The sequence below is a fragment of the Oryx dammah genome, unplaced genomic scaffold (assembly GCF_014754425.2).
Source record: "Oryx dammah isolate SB20612 unplaced genomic scaffold, SCBI_Odam_1.1 HiC_scaffold_11, whole genome shotgun sequence".
NCBI lineage: Eukaryota > Metazoa > Chordata > Mammalia > Artiodactyla > Bovidae > Oryx > Oryx dammah.
Window position 1 is genome coordinate 22,994,820 of NW_024070195.1, and position 20,859 is coordinate 23,015,678.

At 50.8% G+C, this 20,859-nt stretch overlaps 1 protein-coding gene across 1 annotated transcript; it reads right to left on the bottom strand.

Moving 5' to 3' along the window:
* Positions 1–1,749: 1,749 nt before the first annotated feature.
* On the bottom strand, positions 1,750–20,595 carry TRIM26 (tripartite motif containing 26). Its single transcript, XM_040250144.1, has 8 exons — positions 20,441–20,595; positions 11,889–12,370; positions 11,630–11,725; positions 10,133–10,363; positions 5,857–5,879; positions 5,264–5,379; positions 4,991–5,023; positions 1,750–4,459 (listed from the first exon to the last, which is right to left on the bottom strand). Exons 2-8 carry the CDS (start codon positions 12,324–12,326, stop codon positions 3,774–3,776), a joined length of 1,623 nt encoding a protein of 540 aa, XP_040106078.1. The 5' UTR covers positions 12,327–12,370; positions 20,441–20,595; the 3' UTR covers positions 1,750–3,773.
* Positions 20,596–20,859: the final 264 nt, after the last annotated feature.

Below are 20,859 nucleotides of genomic sequence, written 5' to 3' on the forward strand. Positions count from 1 at the left end.
CTCACATCCATACATGACCACTGGAAAAACCATAGCTTTAACTAGATGGACCTTCGCAGGTTGGGCATAACTTTCCTTCCAAGGAATAAGTGTCTTTTAATTTCATGGCTGCAACCACCATCTTCAGTGATTTTGGAGCCCCCCAAAATAAAGTCTGACACTGTTTCCACTGTTTCCCCATCTATTTCCCATGAAGTCATGGGACCAGATGCCATGATCTTCGTTTTCTGAATGTTGAGCCTTAAGGCAACTTTTTCACTCTCCTTTCTCACTTTCCTCAAGAGGCTTGTTAGTTCCTCTTCACTTTCTGCCATAAGGGTAGTGTCATCTGCATATCTGAGGTTACTGATATTTCTCCCAGCAATCTTGATTCCAGCTTGTGCTTCTTCCAGCCCAGCGTTTCTCATGATGTACTTTGCATAGAAGTTAAATAAGCAGGGTGACAATATACAGCCTTGACATACTCCATTTCCTATTTGGAACCAGTCTGTTGTTCCATGTCCAGTTCTAACTGTTGCTTCCTGACCTGCATATAAGATGACACAAATGAACTTATTTACAAAGGCAGACTCAGAGTCTTTGAAAACAACCTTGTGGTTATTAAAGAAGGGATGGGGACGGATAAATTAGGGAGTTTGGGATTAACATACACACACTACTATATATAAAATAGATAACTGGGACTTCCCTGGAGTTCCAGTAGTTAAGACTCTGTGCTTCTAATATAGGGGCTGCAGGTTTGATCCCTGGTTGGGGAACTAGGATCCCCATGCCACATGGTGTTGCCAAAAAAATTTTTTTAATTAAAAAAATTAGATAATAAACAAGAACCTACTGTATAGCACAGAAAGCTCTACTCAATATTCTGTAATAACATGGGAAAATAATCTGAAAAACAGATTTATGTATAACTGAATCACTTTCATGAGAAACGCTGGGTGGAAGAAGCACAAGTGGGAATCAAGACTGCTGGGAGAAATATCAATAACCTCAGATATGCAGATGATACCACCCTTATGGCAGAAAGTGAAGAAGAACTAAAGAGCCTCTTGAGGAAAGTGAAAGAGGAAAGTGAAAAAGTTGGCTTAAAGCTCAACATTCAGAAAACTAAGATCATGGCATCCAGTCCCATCACTTCATGGGAAATAGATGGGGAAGTGTCAGACTTTATTTTGGGGGGCTCCAAAATCACTGAAAGATGGTGATTGCAGCCATGAAATTAAAAGACGCTTATTCCTTGGAAGGAAAGTTATGCCCAACCTAGACAGCACATCAAAAAGCAGAGACATTACTTTGCCAACAAAGATCCGTCTAGTCAAGGCTATGGTTTTTCCAGTGGTCATGTATGGATGTGAGAGTTAGACTATAAAGAAAACTGAGCACCCAAGAATTGATGGTTTTGAACCGTGGTTTTGGAGAAGACTCTTGAGAGTCCCTTGGACTGCAAGGAGATACAACCAGTCAATCATAAAGGAGATCAGTCCTGAGTGTTCATTGGAAGGACTGATGCTGAAGCTGAAACTCCAATACTTTGGCCACCTGATGCGAAGAGCTGACTCATCTGAAAAGACCCTGATGCTGGGAAAGATTGAGGGCAGGAGAAGGGGACAAGAGAGCATAAGGTGGTTGGATGGCATCACCGACTCAATGGATATGAATATGGGTAAACTCTGGGAGTTGGTGATGGACAGGGAGGCCTGGCGTGCCGTGGTCCATGGGGTCGCGAAGAGTTGGACACGACTGAGAGACTGAACTGAACTGAATCACTTTACTGCACACCTGAAACTAACATTCTCTCAAGATTCAAATGTGAAACTTTACTATAATTAATGCATAACATTTCTAATAACATATTTTGCATATATATAAAGAAAAAATAAATTCTTTTAAAAAGGAAAAACATTAACGAGTCCACATGAGTTCAAGGAGGAAATATGGTCTTTGCCATTTAGTATAATCTAAGAGGTACTTTCTGTAATCCTCTCTTTCCTATCTTTAAGATGACAATTTTTAAAAAATCAAAAAAGAACAGACAAGGTGAAACAACTGAATGTCAGGAGGGAGAATTGGCTCTGTAGGTTATATCTCCATTGGGGCACTCTTATTTTTCAGGGAAGAATTGTGGGGGTGCTGTACTGGACGTCACCCTTCTCACGGGAGCCCCGGATCTACAGAAGCTGGTTCTCAGCACCGGCTCACCACTGCAGGAGAGGAAGAACAAGCTGGAACCTTGGCATTGGCTGGTCTTCTTTGGGGACTTCCAGCAATGACAGCATGTGTGTGCAGGCTGAGGGCAGTGAGCAAAGCTGCAGAGTTTTAAAGGACCCAGAAGGGGCACCGTAGAAAAACCCTGGCCTACTGCTATCAATGGAACCTTTGTGTGGCCACAGACTGTGAAGGTCTGGTGATATCTGAGTCACAGTTAAATATATATGAATCCAGGCTGTTCATTCAACAAGTTTTTATTGAGCACCTACTCTGTGTGCAGCACTGAACCAGGTGTCAGAGAAGCAGAAGATATGGCATCCGTCCTCGATGAGCTTACAAAACTAGAGGCAGAACCAGAGTGTACACGTGACTCAGGCAGCATGTGAGATACACAAAGAGCGCAACTTCGGACAATGAGGCAGCTAAGAGACCCCGAGATCCACAGCAGCTGGGAACAGTCTCCTAGAGCAGGGGAGGGGTAAAATTAGTCAGCGGGAGATTGGCAGAATGCCTGGAATGGGTAAGAATAAAGGCTGCGAGGTAATCTGGCTGGAGCACGAGCTTGTGCTAAACTGTGGGCCTGAGCGGAGCCTGGACAGAGGCTGGGACTGGGGGATGGGCCCATGGGCAACGAGGATATGCTCTGATCCCTCTCTTGACAGGAAGACCTGGAGGGTTGCTGGGGACACTTGCTGCCCTTCTCACAGCCTCACTCCTAGGAAAATCTGGATGTCGAGGAAAGCTAGTGACAGAAGCTTAATAAGGCAGAGGAGGTTTTGTTTGACTGAATATTTGCCTTGGTGCTTCCATATGAACCGACCAAGAGCAGGATATTCTGGATTCTTTTAGAGACTCTCCTCACAAGGACCAACTCACAGAGGTAATTTACTGACCACCGACCACAACTGTTACCCCAAAGACGTATGTATCTAGATTCATTCCTGAGACCACAGATGGCTTCAGGGAGCCCCGGCCCCTAGGGACGGAAACCTCAGCCCTGGTCTCAGAGAAGCATGGACTCTGCCCTGTACCTTACGAGGAGATGCTTTCTACTTGCACTCCAGGCGGCTTAACTGACCTGGGACATTTTCACATACATTTAACTCTGAGTTGGGGTGGCGGTAGGCGTGCTCAAAGTGCTACAGAGGCAGGCAGCAGAAGGGGATTTGGGCAAAGGGGAACCCATGGGATTGGAGGGCAGTAAAATGGCCTTGGGGGTAATAGTCATCTGGTCTTTCCCAAGAACAGCTGGTACGAGATGCCATTTGGGGCGAGGGAGGTCAAAGGCAGTGGGGAGGAGGAGGGAGGAGCCCTCGCGGACTTCAGGGTCAGAAGCCAGCACAGGAACCCCAGGGGCAGGGAGAAGAGCCCCAGGGCAGGCTGGATGGAGGAGCTCTGAAAGAGGGCCCGAAGGGACCACAGCCACGGGGAGGGGACGGCAGCGGACACGCAGCCCCGCCCCTCGCCTACTCCAGGTGCTCCGGCCAGACGCCGCCTCTCCTGTCACAGAGCCTGGAATTCCAGAGAAGAGAAGCGTCGGTGGGTGTGGGGCCGGGAGCTGGGGCTCAGGGTCTCAGCAGGAGGCGTGTTCCCGGCCACTTGAGCCACAGGAAGGGGAGCAGGCGCCGGGTGAAGGTGGCAGTGAAGGTGTAGATGAGTTCTTGTGACTCCGCGTTGGTGAAAGTCACGGTGCCCCCTTCGTAATCCAGGGCGATGCCCACTCTCCGGGGCCGCAGCGCCGGGAAGAGCTCAGCCTCAGGGCTGGTGTTGGCCCAGATGCCGGCGGAGGAGAGGCGCAGCGCCCACACTCCGTCCTCCGGCCGCAGGGAGAGGTCTCCCTTCCTCTTCACCGAGTCTCTGGCCACCCCCACCAAGCAGCTTTCCAGAACTTCCTCCTCCTCCTCCTCCTCCGCTTCTTCCTCTTCATCCCCCAGCGACTCCTCATCCTCGTCCGTCTCCCAGTCGTCGTATCCGTCCCGGTAGCCGGCCTCCTCTTCCTCCTCCTCCTCCTCCCCTTCTTCCGCCTCGTCCCCCTCGTCTTCATCCTCGGACCAGCCCTCCCTCTCCACCTCCACCTCCCAGTAGACTTTGCCCCAGGTGAAGCCCTTGCTGCCCAGCACCCCCGGCTCACAGTCAAACTGCTGGGGGTACAGGTACGCGCCCTGGTACAGGCCGCTGTAGGTCACGCACTTCCAGTCCTCCGACAGCTGCAGGTACCCGCTGGCCGACTGTGGGTCAAGGGTGACGCTCACTGTGGGGACAGAGGAAGAAGCAATGGTGTCAGCAGCAGGCCGGGAGGGGACCCCAGTTTCCACGGCAGGGCTGCCACGCTGCATGATCCAAGGGGTATGTGCCACACCTGCGGCAGTGTGAGCAGACCCCTCGTGGGTCTGCAGTGAAGGCAGGGCCAGAGGGAGCACACGGTGGGGCCTGGGGAAGAGAGGTCTCTGGTCTTATGAAGCCACGGCCACTTGCTCCGAATACAGGAGCCACATGATCAGGCAGATGAGAAGGAAGTCAGTCACAGGACTCAGTCAAAGGCCTGGTGGCAGGACCTCCAAGGACAAAATAACCAATCTTGGGGCAGGAGGGGCCAGACTATCAAGCGGAGGCCTCTCCTCCCGCCTGAAGGGCAGCAGACAGGTCAGAAAATACAAGGCGGGGCTGCAGATGTGCGGCTGAAGACCGCCCTGCTGGACAGGAGGGCGGGCGGGCGGGCGGGGGCAGCAGGAGGCGGTGGGGAGAGCACTCTTTGTCTGAGAACAACCCTTTCGATACTCACCGGTCTTATATTCTAAGTCTCTCAGCAGCTTCCCTGGAGAGGAAAAATGCACAGCAATGACCCTTGAGCTCAGCAAACTTAGCAGCCTATTTCTCACAGTAACTGTCAGTACTAATTTTGTGCCAAGGGTCCATTCGTGAAGAAGACGGAGAAAGAAAACCCCAGGAGACCTCAGAGGAATCAGGTCAGAGACACACAATAAGGAGCCAGGTACCCTCTTCTCAAAGCAGCACCCAATCCTGATCTCACCCCAAGACCCTCCCCAACCCTTACCCTGGAATTCTCGCAGGCCTCGCTGCAGAGATTGAAGTTTATCTGAGAACTCTCCTGTCTTTTTTTTAACTACTCGAGCAATGGGTTTCCCAATCCAGAATTTCTTCCGTGGATACCTGAGAAGATGACAGACAAACCTGTTACTTAGCTCCTCTTACATTTCTCTCAATCTTCGTGACAATTTATGAAGGAGGAGGGAAAGGTATGATTATCCCAGGTAGCAGAGAAACAGGCCCTCAAAGGTACTCAGTCCAAGGCTGAGCCAGGACTCACGACCACCAGCAGACTCAACATCCAGAGCCCTTTTTTCTACCAAGGTGTGTACTCGCACCATCCCGACCCGTCGCAGACGCGGCTAGTGGTCCCAGGAGCGGAGATTATACAGAGAACTTGTCCTAGTACAGACCAAGTCTCCACCAGTTCTTAAGGATGTGTACTTGCTTCCAGGAGACAAGGTCATTGTGATGAACCCTGGGATGTGGGTACCTCTGACCCCATATCACATGCTACTAATTCAGATCGTGGCCAAGCAACAAGGGAAGGGACATGGGCACAAGGGAATGAGGTGCACTGTGAAAACGGAACTCTGTTACCTGTTTAAGAAGTCTCTGGTGTCCTGGAAGGGAAGAAAGCACAAGCATCAGTGTGAATTAAACACTTCGTTCATACGTATCAACACTATTAGAGACCAGGCTGCATCAATGAACATATACGGTTTTTTCCTTATCAGGCTGACATTCTAGCAGCAGCAAAGGATAAAACAAAAAGAAAACAAACAAAATAATCACAATAACAGAGCGAATGGAGGGGGGCCAGGGGATGACTGAGCCAACTTCTCTGAGAGGATGACACTGTGCTCAGATGTGAAGGAGAAGGCACTGGCCAGGTGAAGAGTAGGAGGAAAGCAGGGTGAGAACGGGCTTGGCAAAGGTGGCAGGGGCCGAATCATGCAGGGCTGGGCAGGCACAGTAAGGAGTTCAAACTCTGTGCCACATTCAGAAGAAAGCCACCAGAGCTTCAAACAGGGCAGTGATTGTATGTGATCTGCTTCACCGTGGCTGAGACTGCTAAGAACCCTCTAGAATCCATTCTCCCCTTCTTCCTTGTAGTAACAGAATCTGTGAAATAACAGCTGGGCAGAGCATTACCAAAGACTACATTTCCCAGATCCCTTTGCAACCAGGCATGGTCATGTGACTAAGTTCTAGCCAATGGGAGGTAAAAGGAAGCAATGGCTATAATTTTGGGGTTGTGTCCTTAAAAAAAAAAAAGAAAAAAAATCCATTCTTCTTCCCTTTTTTGCTTGGTTCAGTTTTGGAAACAAGGCTAAGCCCAACTTCAGCTACACAGCTAAGGACAACATCCCCTGAGGTTAGTGAAGCCACCAGATGAAAGTAACCAGCTCCCTGGCTGACCACATGGACAGCTTCCCTGACAGCTCTAGACCCCTCATGCCTGAACTGTCATTGGGAGAGAAATAACTTGTTTGGTATAGCAGCTAGCCAAAATCCTAAGTGATCAAGCACTTGGCCATCCTGTACAGAATGGATTAAGAGAAGCAATGCCAACATCGGGGGCAGTCTGGAGACTGTTTTGTGGACCAGGAAGAGTAACGACGCCCTGACTAGGGCAGTGCAGTGTGGCCAGGGAGGCAGCACGTCAGGTGTGGGACAGACTGGGCATTCTGGTAAAGGACAACTAAGGACAGGCCACAGTCTGTGCAGGATGGAGAATGGTGCTACCTGAGTGACGAGACAAGGTAGAATGCGGAGGGGGTTCTTGTGAGAGGCTGGTCATTTCCTTTTTGTGAATCTAAAGCCTCCATAACACTTTATATTAATTTTTGCTTTCCTTTCACGTATTCCACAAATATTAAGTGCTTCCTGTGTGTCAGGTGCCACTACAGAAGTGAGGATAGAGCAAGAAAAAAAAGAGACACAAATCTCTTAACAGGGGGGAGCAGAGAGCAAAGAATCAACCTAACAAATCCATTGGATGATGCCATTAAGTGATGAGTGCTATAGGAAGAGAGGAGCCTGGAGGGGGACTGGGTAAGGGAGGGGGCAGAGTGACCTCTGAGAAAGTGAAATTTGGGAAACAAAGGAAATCACTGAATTGTGCCTACAGCGAACTGTTTCAGCAAATTCTCAGGAAGAACTTGGGGTCTTGCTCCCAAGAGGCCATCAAACGGGTGAGAGCTACATCGGTGTACCACCGTGAAGCAACTGCCCAGAGACTTGCTGCCCTTCTACTCGGCCCCTCAAAACAAGTCCAAGGCAGTTCCAGAGTGGTGATAAATCTGAGACAGTATATGCCAGCAACTCTGCCAGGAAAGTACAAGTTGCTCAGTCGTATCCGACTCTTTGCGACCCCATGAACTATACAGCCTGTGGAATTCTCCAGACCAGAATACTGAAGTGGGCAGTCTTTCCCTTCTCCAGGGGATCTTCCCAACCCAGGGATCGAACCCAGGCCTCCCGCATTACAGGAGGATTCTTTACCAGCTGAGCCACAAGAGATAGGTGGCATAAAAAGGCAAATAAATGGGCAAGAGGAAGGCAAGATTAGGGAGCTAAGAGGGTGGATGGCGGGACACAGGAGTTACCACTGCAGTCTCACAGAGAGAGACTGAGGCTCATCTAACGGCAGGCTGTGAGCCGCCCAGAGAGGACAGGACCCAGAGCACCAGTGCAGGAACCCTTCTCCCAAAGGCTGCACAAGGAGAGACCTGGGAGTCCTGAGATGACCTGCAGCCTCACAGCCGGGGCTCCACAGGGAAGCAACCCGCCCATGGCTCCTGGAGGTCTCCCCCACCACCTCCAGCTCCTGGGGCTGTGGTGAAAGAGGCAGTCAGAGCAGCAAGCCTGGGGCAGGAATCACAGCAATGCTGGGTAGTAAGAATCCGAAGGTTCTTCATGGGTGTGGATGGTGCCCAACAGTGGAAGGCAGAGTCGCCAATTGCCACTCGACCCTGCAAGGCCCACCCTGGACTGAACCAAGGAGCTGGTTCCTGGTACCCTCAAGGTGCTCCCCACTCCCCTAGCTCCCTTAAACCTCCTCCTGACAGTGCTGCTCAAGAGATCTTTCCTGTTCTATCACCTCTGTCAAAAGGCCTTGTATTTATCTCCTGTCCTGCTGCTTGTCCCTCACCTGTATTTCTCTACCAGAGTTTGGATCAGGACCCCCATCTTAGTAGGGCCTCATCCTTACTGTCCACTGACAGTCAATCTCTGGAGAAATACTAACGGCAGGGCAGGAGTTAGCTGTCCAATTCCCTTCAGCAAAGGCAGACCCAAACAGACACCGACAAAACCCACCAGCGCCACACCCCCGCGCTGACCTCCAGCAGACACTCACTTTCTCTCCCTCTCTCCTCCCACCCAGCCCCAGGGGTGCCCTCTATCTGAGTGGTCTCAGAGGCTCTGAAGGCTGGGCCTCTGTCGGTCCACAAAGCTCCTCCAGGAGGACTGGGGAGAAGCTCCCCTCTAGGCAGACGCAACCGGATCCCCGCCCCCCAGCACCCTAGCTGGGCCCCTCTCTGTTCCACAACAAGTGCCCACCCACACGGTGGCAGTGGCTGGCGGCTGTGGGGAGAGGAAGGATGTGCACCCCTGAAGGGGAGGGAGAGAGGGAGAGGGGAGACCGCAAGTGATCTAGTCAGAGAGACAAACCTGAGGGAACAGAATGACAGAGGAGGGAAGGAAGGAGCCAGACAGACATTCTGGACAAAGTGAGAGAAAAGAAGAGCAAGAGGCCGGAGGCCTGGGAGTCAGGACACCTGGGCTGGAGCTCTCACTTCCTGATCTGCCCCACGGCCTGGGACAAACTCTTCCACCCTGTGGTCCTCTGAGACCATCACTGAGGGCTGGAGCGGAAGAGTTCCCAATGCTTGAGTCAGAATCCACAATGAACGAGAGGCAGGCAGAGGCCACCTGTGCGGCACATGCACTTGGGGGCCTCACCATCTCCCCCGAGGTCCCGCCACCGGCTTGCCCTGCCACAGGCCAGGGCCAACGTTTCCCTAGACGTCCTGGGTGGTCCCGCTGCCGACAGACAGGCCAGCCACCCCCCACCATGCAAGTGGAGGAGCTCATTATACAGGCCTTCTCCTGGCCTGTGGGGTGGGGGACAGAGGGATCACACATGCTCCACCCAAAGGCAGTTCACAGCCCTGCTGAAGGCAGTGTGACTTCTTTGGGAGGCTCCCGGTGGAGGGGGTTGTGGTGTCATTCCAACTTAGCAACCATCCATGATTCCAATCCATGACCCTCCCTTTTTCAGCATCGAAGCTGCCTCCTCCAGCTGGTGCCCCAGAGGCACTCTGCCTGCCTGCCACCCGATTCTCTGAGGCTGATGCCACAGGCTCAGAGAAAACCTCTGTCTTCGGACTCTCTTCCCCAGCTGCCCATCTCCTCCAGATCCTCTGGGTTCTTAGGAGAAGCCGCCCTTCAGCCATCCCTCAGCCACCCCCGACCCCACAGGCTTCTTCATCTCCAGAACCATAAAAAGCCTCCCCCGGACCAGCATCTGCCAGTGACTTTGGGAGACAGGCTCGTGCCAGCAGTAATGAGAATGGAAGATAGTAATGAAAATACTAATAAGCTTCTCTTCCATTTCTACAGCACTTCTCAAGACTGTAAACTCTTGCTCGTAGATTTACTTTTTGAAGGGACACCGTGCCAACCGTCTCATTTTAGGCTCCTGCAATCGCTGCAGTGAGTGGTGGGGATAAGGAGCATTGTCTCCATGCTTCAGACGAGAACACGGAGGCCCCGGGAAGAAGAGACTCTCCAAGGTCCCCTGAGGGAGAGGCAGGGCCATGCCCGCCGTCCTGGCCTCCAGGCTCCCTGCCCCGGGGAGGCCTCTCACCTGCATGAGATCCGCAGCCGGCTGCTGCACCCTGCCCTCCAGCTCGGAGATGACCTGCGCCAGCCGGGCAAGCTCCCCGACGCCCCTGGTCTTGAACTTCTCCCTGCCCTCTGTGAGCTCCTGCTCCAGCTTCGCCAGCTGGCCCAGCAGGTGCTGCTCCCGCTCCCTCAGGAACTGGTGGCCCTGCTCAAACGCAGCCACGATGCACTGCCTCTGGTCCTGGAGCTTCTTCTGCAGGGTGGGAAGGGGGAGAAGGGGGTGACACCTCCGCCCCGGAGGGGAAGGCCCTCCGGGATCTGGCGTGGGGTGCACACGCTGGCTCTTCGCCCTCGCTGACCCCATTCATTTCTACAGGGTCCGGGCTGGAAGGGGCTCGGAGCCTTCCTGGGCCAACCTCCCTTCCTCAGGGAAGACAAGGTAAGTCAGCCAGGTCAGTCCCCTCATGGGACTGGAAGCCTGAGAGCCTGCCATCAGCTGCTCTAGGTAAACCAGTATGTTCCGGGGCCCTCTGAGAACACTATGAGCCAACAGTTTCCAACCGGTGTGTGCTGCCTCTTCCAGAACATTTCCCTTGATTAATTTTATTCAAGCCTGACTAACCCTCTCTTCAGCATCCTCCCCAGTATGTGTAAAATACGTGCATACTATCCTTGCCACAGAGAACTATCTCCTCTTTCCTCAATGAAACTCTGGAAGGTCTATGGCCGGGACCACGTCCTTTCTTGTCTCCCAATCTCCCTGCTGAGTCCAGGCTGGGATACCTGGTCAGTATACTCACACACGGGGCGCCTGGAGGCACTGCTCAGGTTGGGCTGTGTCCTGCCTCACCGTCCCTCTCCCGGGGGCCCACCTGCTCACCGCATGGACTGGCTCCAACATCCCTCCACCCTCCAGTGCCCGCTTCCCCAACAGACTTTGCCCCAGAAAACTGGAATCTTTATCAGTTTTTTCCCCTCCTGATCGCCTCTCTAACCAAGCACTCGATGTGCTGCCTCTGTTTCCTAACTACTGGCAACCATGGACTCCCTACACACAGCGTCCTCACAGCTTGTCAGGCCTGGCCAAGCCCACCCCTCTCAGTTCTCCTCTTGGAGCCAGTTCCCTCCTTCCAAACCCTCTGGCTCCCCTCACTCGCAGGAGTCATGTCTCTCTCCCGCGCTTTGAAAGGAAGCACGAAGCCAGGCCTTCCTCAGTTCCTCACACCCTGACTCTGCTGAGCAAACAGACCCTGCAGCTGAGGTGAATCACAGAAGAAGGGCCTTAGCCGACATCCAGGCAACCCCCTCACTTGCGAGATGAGGAAGCAGGCCAAGCCCGCAGACCTCAGACTGGCAGGGTGTGGGCCAAAACCCAGGTCTCCCACTGCCAATCCGGTCGGGGCTCCTCTCCCAGGGAGCCAGCGGCCGCCCAGCTCTGTCTCTACAAGCTCAAGAGCTCCCGCTCTGCACAGCCCATCGCCTGCCTCAGGGCTCTCTCTCCCTCCACAGCCTCACTTACCAGCGCAGCCAGGATATCAGCTTCGCCCTTGGCCTGAAAGCCCTGAATTTTGTCTCTGTCTCTCCTTAGGGTACTCAGGTGGTTCAGGATTTTTTCCTGCAGAAAGACAAGCAGTGGGGATGCTCTGGGCTGAGGCAGGAGGGTGGGCTCGGGCCGAGTCCCTGGCCAGCGAGAAGCCTTCCGAGGGGCCTGCGCCAGGCCTCGCCTGCGGGTGGGCGCCGAGCGGAGCATCCCTCCCTGCGGGGAGCGGAGGGCTTACCCTGTGGGGCTGGGCCGCCTTCTCCACCAGGATGGCCGAGTGCGGCCTGTGCTCGCGGGACTCCCGGCACAGGACGCACAGCAGCTTGCCGTCGTCCTCGCAGAAGTAGTGCAGCTTCTCCCGGTGCCGCTCACACAGCCTCGCGTCCACCTGCTCCTGGGCCGCCTCCCCCGGCTGCCGGCCCCTGTCCACCTTCAGCCGCTCAATGTTCTCCACCAGGCTGGCCAGCTGCCACACCGGCCGGATAGTCTCCTTCTTAAAAGGCTTCTTGCACAGGGGGCAGGCGGGGCGGCCCCCTGAGACGGGGCGGATGTCAGTGGTACAGCTGCGGCAGAAGACGTGGCCACAGTCAACAGTCACCGGGTCCCGCAGGTAATCGAGGCAGATGGAGCAGGTCACCTCCTCTTCCAGACTCCGCAGCGGTGCCGACGCGGCCATGGTATCTCAGAGGGGGCCCTGTTCACCAGCTGGGACTTCTCCTCCTTGGGGACCAGACACGGAGTCAACAGCAGGCCCAGCAGAGAGGCAGCAGTGGCAGCCTCACATGGGGCTGCGTGCCCAAGCAACCGACCAGTCAATCGCAGCTCCTATGAGGCTCCCCCAGAATCAGAGGGAAAGGATCTTACTGATCCTCAAGTCCAACGCCTTCATTTTACAGATGAGGAAACTGAGGCCCAGAGTGTGTAGTTTGGAAGAAGGGAGAGCAGCGCAGGTACCAGCCCATGCCGTCCTCTTGGGAACACACTCCTACCTCCAGACCCTGTCCTTCCATCTGCTGGAAAATTGCTCTAATGTACCGATTATGAGAACAAGACCCCAGATAACTGCCTGCTGAACTGTCCACAACACCTACTACGTGCACAGTGCTCCCTGACTTGGGCTGTGCATGGGCTGCACAACTGTTCATGAGGGGCCTTGACAGAGTCAAGAGACTCCTCTGTTTGCCCTGCAGACTTCAGGCTGCAAAGACTAAGTGCACTGGGGTTCTTTACTAAGACTCAAGGAGCATCAGGAGGTTGAGTTCCGGTGTCCTCCTTTATAGATGTTTCCTTGGGCTGTGTGAGTTTTGACTGGGTTCACTTGCCCCAGAGAGGTGGTCCCTACCTATTCAGTCTGCTGGCAGAGCACTGCCGGGCCACAGTGGACTTGTTCTCAGCTGTGCCCCTCCACGCAGCTGGCCTGGCCGCTCTACTGCTAACACAGGTGACTGAGACCAACGTGGGAGGAACCTTCAGGTGGCTCTGACAGGGATGTGTGGATGAGAACGGGGCCCTCAGAGGGAGCACAGAAGTTGAGCACAGAGGACTTTAGTTCTGTTTACCTCCACAGCCTTGGCGCACCTCCTGTCTGAGGTTAGGAGCCTCAGCACACCTAAACCAACAGCTGCCTCCTGCCCTTACACTGTGACAAGAGAAAACTCATTTAAGTACTCTGAGCCTCAGTTTATCCATCCATAAAATGAGGAGAGTCATACTTACCTTCAAGAGGTTCCTACATGGATTGAGTAAAAGAATTATGCTAGAAGTATTAGGCATAAGCGTGGTCTTGAGGGGGAATCTAGAAGAGAATCCAGAACCCTTGGCTCCCAAATCCAGTGAGTATTCAAAGCACAAGTAAAGCAAGAGTGGAAACTTAAAGTGGCAGCAAGAGAGGAAGTAAGGATGAAACGCCACGGTGACACATGGGCTCCAAGTTAAAGTCTCGTGGAGAGACCCATGGTAGGCCACCGGAGCAGTCTCTGGGAAGACAGCCAGCAGACAGGGCACACAGGTAACTGCCAGGCTGGAATGAAGCCCTGGGAACCACAGGCAAATCAATCTGATTACTTATTATGTACATGAAAGTCCATTACAACACAGTTCAGTGGCCTTCAATTTCTTTCACATACTGACATGAATGAGCTAGAAATAAAGCCCCAAAGAGAAAACAACACAGGAATACAAAGTCTATTTCTTGAGGATCTAACACAGCAATACATAAAAAGTGCTTTATAAAGTGAAAGTACTGTACAAATGTTTAAGGGACTATTTTACTACTGACAATGAACTCCAACCAGAAGCTCCAACAGATTTAGAGATGCGTGACTTATGTAACGGGTGTGGAAAAGACCTATACCTACAAAGCTCAAATGAAATGATTATAAAGAATTTAACTGGTAAATGCAGGTAATAAAGTTTTTAGAATGTTAATAAGGATGGTAAAAAGTCTAGGAATTGCCTGGTGCAACTCCCTGGTTTGTCTGTTGAGGAAGTGAGCCTAACCCAGCACTCGGAAATGTAACACAAGGTTCAGTTCAGTTGCTCAGTCATGTCTGACTCTCTGCAACCTCATGGACTGCAGCACGCCAGGCTTCCCTGTCCACCACCAACTCCTGGGGCTTGCTCAAACTCACATCCATCAAGTTGCTGATGCCATCCAGTCATCTCACCCTCTGTCGTCCCAACACAAGTTTGGGACTGGTGGGCAGCAGTGTTGGAGATTCCTGTGGGCACTGGAGCCCTTCACCAATCACTTTTCTAGGGGCCTGAAAGTTCAAAGGTTGAGGTTATTTGTTTCTTTTGTTGTAATGGGGGATGGCATGTGTTTATCTTCAGGGCTGAGAAATTAATTCTGTTGCAAATGACTATGAAGGCTTAGCTATGGCTCCCAGTCCACACAAAACCTGATACCCTCATCACTTGGAGCAGGTGTTCTTAACCCAGGCTCCATGCTGGACTTTGATGCATCTTTAAACCCCCAGCATTATATGAATGATCGCATATGTACTAGACGAACAAACTTGTCCAGGGATTATGAAGAACACCAGTGAAAAAGTGTAGGAGGGATAATAGAATTAGAAAAACATCTTGCAACCCCCACTATATAAGACAAGGATCATCATCTGACGCTAAAACCATGAGATGAAAGGTACTAGGGAACAGGACTGTTCCATGGTGCCAAGGTACCACCCAGTGGGTTACTCCCTAATGTACCTTGATAAGCGAGATCTGGTGATGGCTTCAGCCAGTGACCAAACCCAGCATCGCCAATAAAGGGACAGACTGGCATATGTTTCTCAATGTGGTGCCACACGAATTGTACAATGTCACCTTTGCAGCAGTCCTGCAAAAATGTTTGACGAGAATGAATCAAATCTTTCGACCTTTCAGTTTACCAAGAATACAAGGGACAGAGATAAGCTATAAACCACATCATCAGGAAATAATCAGATAAATCAAGAACATCAGACATTCCCCAAGACAACTGGCATGGTCTTCTAAAAAGTCAAGCTACGAAAAATAAAGCAGGATTGTTCTTGATATAAATAGACTAAACGGAGAAGGCAATGGCACCCCACTCCAGTACTCTTGCCTGGAAAATCCCACGGATGGAGGAGCCTGGTAGACTGCAGTCCATGGAGTCGCTGAGCGTTGGACACGACTCAGTGACTTCACTTTCACTTTTCACTTTCATGCATTGGAGAAGGAAATGGCAACCCACTCCAGTGTTCTTGCCTGGAGAATCCCAGGGACAGCGGAGCCTGGTGGGCTGCCATCTGTGGGGTCGCACAGAGTTGGACATGACTGAAGCAACTTAGCAAAAAGGGAAATAACAACCAAATGCAAATACTTTGATTGGATCTTGGCTTTTAAAAAAAGTTATAAAACAATTTGGGGTCAATTAGGAGAAACTTGACTAAAGACTGGGTATCAGGCCATATTGAGAAATTATTACTGATTTTTAATGGCATTTATTAAAGTTAAGTATGAGAATGTCCATATTTTTAGGCTATGCATGCTGCAGGATTTAGGACTGCACAGCAGCTTTCCAGGCGTTGCTAGTGGTAAAGAACCCACCAAGAACTTTGCCGATACAGGAGATATAAGAGATGCGGGTTTGATCCCTGGGTCAGGAAGATCCCCTGGAGTAGGAAATGGCAGCCCACTTCAGTATTCTTGCCTGAAAAATTCCATGGACAGAGGAGCCTAGTGGCCTAAAACCAATCCATGGGGTCACAAAGAACTGGACATGACTGGGCGAGTGAGGTCTCATGCACATATATAATATAACACCACTACAACTTGCTTTTAAATAGCTCAACAAGAAAAAATAAAAGTCAGAAAAAATTCTGAGGTGAGGGGCTAGAATTTTCCATCCTTCTTAAAATAATCTGTACAAGGGTCTGTAACTACCAAAGACCCTGAAAATCATAACAGAGAGATGTTTGTGTCTGACACCTGTAGAAGCTCAAGACACAGGTGCTAAACAAACGATCAAATTCAGAGGACTGGAAGGCAATGCTAATTGCACATGCATTTGTTTGACAGTCTGCTGAAACTAATAAAAGAAACATGGTACATTTCCATGTTCAATCCCACTGCTTCATTATATAGGCTCCCTCGCAAATGCATAACAAATATTGAAGACAGCTTACTCTGGCATTGCTGAACACATGTAAGATCCAAGGAGTAAATCTTGGGTTGAATCCAGGTTCAGGTCTGGGTTCAACAGCCTGGTGACTGACAATGTCTTGGTGACAGTATTTCTGTAGGACCCACCTTACTGGCCATTTACACACCTCACGTTATTTAATGCTCAGGATACTCTTCTCAGGAAACTGAGGTTCACGGAGGGAAGCAACCTGCCCAAGAGCACGTGGCAAGGATACAGTGTCTGGTGCTGACGCCTCGGCCCAGTCCACTACACTCTCTTGTTCGCCCAGGCAAACTGCAAAACTGGCCCTAATACCAGCTCCTTTGTCCGGAGGCGCCGATGAGGTCATCTCAATGGAAGGGCTTTGTAAACAGGAGTGTGCTGACAGAAGTCAAGGGGCACGTGTTACTGCTGATGCTGAGTGAAAGCACCCTCTCCTCACACTCGACAGGCAGTGCAGTTCCTGTATAAGAGTGGGTGGACCTGAACACCTACTCACACCTCATAGCCAGCCCTTTTGAGCCAATGCAAAACTGACCCTCTAGCAAACCCCTCCCTAGCTTATCACGCTCTCCTGTGATTCTGCCCCTTCTATCACTTGTGCCTTCAACACAGCCTGATGATCTCAACAGGTTTCCACAGTAAGGGGTAAAACTTATCACTCTCCTTGCCATTCCTGGCTTTCGGAAGGACAGAACCATAGAAATAAGAGCCAGAAAAAGTCTTCACAATGACATGGTCCACTCTACTCCCTTTACCTAAATGAGAATTCTGAAACCTAAGGAAGTCATTTCATGAACTACCTTCTACCAGAAGCCATTCACCTCTGCTCAGGGTGGACAGGTCCTCTGTCCCTTCAATAAACCATAAGCTGGCTGTGATTTTACCGAACCAGGTAGGACTGGAGACACCAGCGTTTTTACTGTGCAATATAAAGTCACTGCTGAGATCAAGAGTCACTAAATTGGTTTCTTTTGTTTTGACAACTGGCTATTAGGCAGGAAAAAGCCAGTTTAACAAATTTAGTTTCTTCAAGATCATAAATGGAGTCAGTGAAATCAACAACTATGGGTTAGTGAGATGGAGACAGTCTTATCATTCAATCTCCAGAGGCAGGAGGGCCCTAAGCCACCAGCTAGGGAGTTACTACTTTACATCAAAGTTGAGACACCTATGTCATCACACATTTGCATCTTTCAAATGTGGTCAATGACATGCCATAATATAACTGGCAAAGATTTTTTCTATGTAAAACATAAACAATGGATGACATCTTAGATTTGATGAAACGTAGCATTTATCTTGTATAACGTGCTGCCAGGGTCATCCAACATGTGTAATTTACCCTGTCACCCTCCTGCTTCAAAACTCCTGAGGTCAAAGCTGTACTGCAGGACACGCAGGCCCTGGAGAATCTGGGCCCCACTTACCAACCAGCCCTGAATCCTGCTTCAGCCTAATGTTAGAGACAGTGAGCCAGAAAGACAGCCCCTTCTTCACCACCCCCACTCCCACCCCATGCTCCTGTACATGAGTTTGTCAGCTCCCAGCTCATCCTTGAAAGCCTGAATTAGATATGCCCCAGTATCTGTGGTCCTTCCGGTGACCACCCCACCTCTGAGCTGAATGAGTTCCCTCCCTCAGGAAGCTCCTACAGACACTGTTATTATAGCTACAGTCACACTGCTTCCTAATTGATATTTTTACCCATCTTTCTCCCAACCAGGATGTGAACCCAAGGGTCATGTCTCACTGATCTTTCCATATCTTCAATATCAGACACAAAGTCTGTAAATGTTTGTGAGGCTAAATGCTATCCTATGATTCCAGAGTCCCATATCTTCTTCATTCTCCTGTCACCACACTCCCCTTCCCACTTTGCAATCTCATTTCAGCAGGAGGCTCCAAGGGCTCCCCTCGGATTAGACACTCCTGGCCACCAACATTGCCCAGATTTCCTCTCTTCACGCATACAGTTTGAGAGTGGGGGGGGTGGGGAGGGCCACTCCTACCAACCTGGCAAATTTGAACTCACTCTGAGTGAGTGAGTAAGTGTTAGTTGCTCAGTAGTGTCCAATTCTTTGCTACCCCATGGACTGTAGCCCATCAGGTTCCTCTGTCCATGGAATTATCTAGGCAAGAATACTGGAGTGGGTTGTCATTTCTTCTTCCAAGGGATCTTCCTGACCCACGGATCGAACCTGGGTCTCCCGCATTGCCGACAGAGTCCTTCATCCTGGATGCCAGCCAATAAGCCTTTGTTTTCCAAAATTAATTTCTCCCCATTCTCCATGTCTTTTTCTATTCAGAGCCTAGTCTGAAGTCACCCCAAGAAGCCTCGATTCCAACTATGGGCTCTCCACTAGCAGTTGCAGGGTCTTCTGCAGCGGCCTGAGCCCAGCCTGTCACTCCCTCCCCGCTTTGGGGGAAGTGACATCTAAGAAGCCACTTTCTGCTCCTCAGTTTCCTTACTGCTTAACAAGAAAGAATAATGTCAAGTTTGCCAAACTGACTTCAAGTGAGGTCACACAAGTGAAAGGTGTTCTCAACAGCAAAATACGCTACAAAAATACATCCTAGAAAGGAGCAGAGAAGGCAACCAAAAAGAGCTCCCAGTGGCTAAAGTTGCAACAAAACAAAGTAGTATTGAATTATAACCCTGAATATAAAATAAATATCCATGAGTCTACACTGATACGAATAAATGAATAACTTAATAAATAAGGCAAAAGAGACAAATCTCTCATGCAAAAGAATTGCAAATAACACAGGTACAGAGTTGCCCGTAAGGAGGGTGGAGCACACTCCCCACTCCCCTGCACAGGGTCTGACTGCTTTCCAAAGAGTACAGTGTGGCAGGGAGGAGTGGGGGAGGGGGAGGAGAAAGTTTACAGTGGAGAAGCCTGACCAGCACTACCTCAGCCAGTAATCAAGACCAGCACCAAGTCATAAAGCAAGTTCCCTTGATGTGAAGTGATGAAAACGGCAATCCACCTCTGTGGTCTTCCTCCCAACAACCTGTAAGCCAGTTTTAGGGGCAGCCTATAATGTAACATAATATGATATACATAAGGAGTATTCCTCCAAACTCTCAAGATTATAAAAAAAACTTTGAGAAACTGCCACAGCCAAGGGGAACATAATGAGAACTAATTGGAATATGGTAACTTGGGTAGAATCATAAGACAAAAAAAGTACTTAGGTATAAACTATGAAGATTTCAGTATGTATGTCGGCCAATAATAATGTATGAGTACACGTTCACTAATCGTTAAGAAATGTTCTCTATTAATGTAAGATGTTAATAAATGAATGGGGGAAAGGTTTGGGGGTACTGGGAACTCTGTATTAGCTTCCCAATTTTTCTATAAATATAAAACTGTTCTAAAAAATAAAGTCTATTTTTAAAAAATCAGAATTGCAATTTGAGGTACAAAATAAAGTCAATTTTTTAAAAAGTTGATGCTTTTAAACTTGGGGCAGGGGTAACTCTAAGAATCATGATTTTTAGCTCAGGGTCCCTGACACTGATATTTGTTGTTGAATGAACCAATATCATTCTCAGGAAGCGCACACAAACCGTCGTAGTGCCAAACTATGGAATGTACTGGGAATTTGGAGGTGTTTGCTTCTCATTTGCTCCACAAAGATAAATTTACACACTTTCTAAGGGTGAAAAGCAGCAGGGAAAATGCTGAATTACTAATGGGCCAGAGGAAGGAGTGAATGCAAAGCTCCAGGTATACGTGGCTAAACCAGTTTATTCTGACCAATTAAAAAAACAAAACAAAAAACACCATGACTTTGGTCCTGGGGCCAGACTAGCAGTTTACACGGCTCCAAGCAACGAGACCGTCATCTGGCCCCCATTACTTCTGGCTCTGGAGACAAGAATGGATGGGTGCCCGAGATGGACACGCGAAAGCGAGGAAGACCCACGAGGAGAGAGTGAATGGAGGCCCAAGCCAAGCAGGAGGATTAGGCCGACAGGGAGGACGACGCGAACTTCACCCTTCTCTCGAGCGCGCCAGGCGGCCCGGCCCGATTCTGCCCGCGCGGCTGCATCCGGCCGCTCGGACCCCGGGGCGCGTGTGTGACTGCTGCTCTGCAGCATTTCTCACCGGTCCCCCCCTACTTACCGGTCCCCAGCTCCGGGCCGCGAATCCCGAGCTGGGGTCGATCTTCCCCGCAGCGGTCAGTTCCGGGTCGAGCTCCTCCGCCTGCACCCTGCGCGACCGCGCGTCCCCGCGCGGTAATCTCCCGGCTTTCCGGAGCCCTCCACCGAGATTTTCCCTCCCAGACCAGCACCCGGATTGGTCGCTGCTGAACGCCGCCTCCCAATGGGAGCCTTATTTGCCTTACGTCACTGATCACTGGGCAAATCCCCGGGCCGTCGCGGGGGGTGGGGCAGCAGGGGCAGAGAAACCGAAACTGAAATGGTGCGGAGCCTAGGTTTAGCCGCTGCTGTATTGAGTTTGGCGCGTGGTGCGCGCACCTGCCCTGCAGGGTGGAAGGAAGCGAAACTTAAGGCCTCCTGAGACCCCTTTGTAGGACTCTG

Excerpts from the sequence above, each read along its gene's own strand:
- TRIM26 (XM_040250144.1), bottom strand. The coding sequence starts at position 12,326 with ATGGCCGCGTCGGCACCGCTGCGGAGTCTGGAAGAGGAGGTGACCTGC. Across the intron at positions 5,880-10,132 it reads CGGCTGCGGATCTCATGCAG|GACACCAGAGACTTCTTAAA; the intron begins GTGAGAGGCCTC and ends CTTCCCTTCCAG. Across the intron at positions 5,380-5,856 it reads ACCAGAGACTTCTTAAACAG|GTATCCACGGAAGAAATTCT; the intron begins GTAACAGAGTTC and ends TCATCTTCTCAG.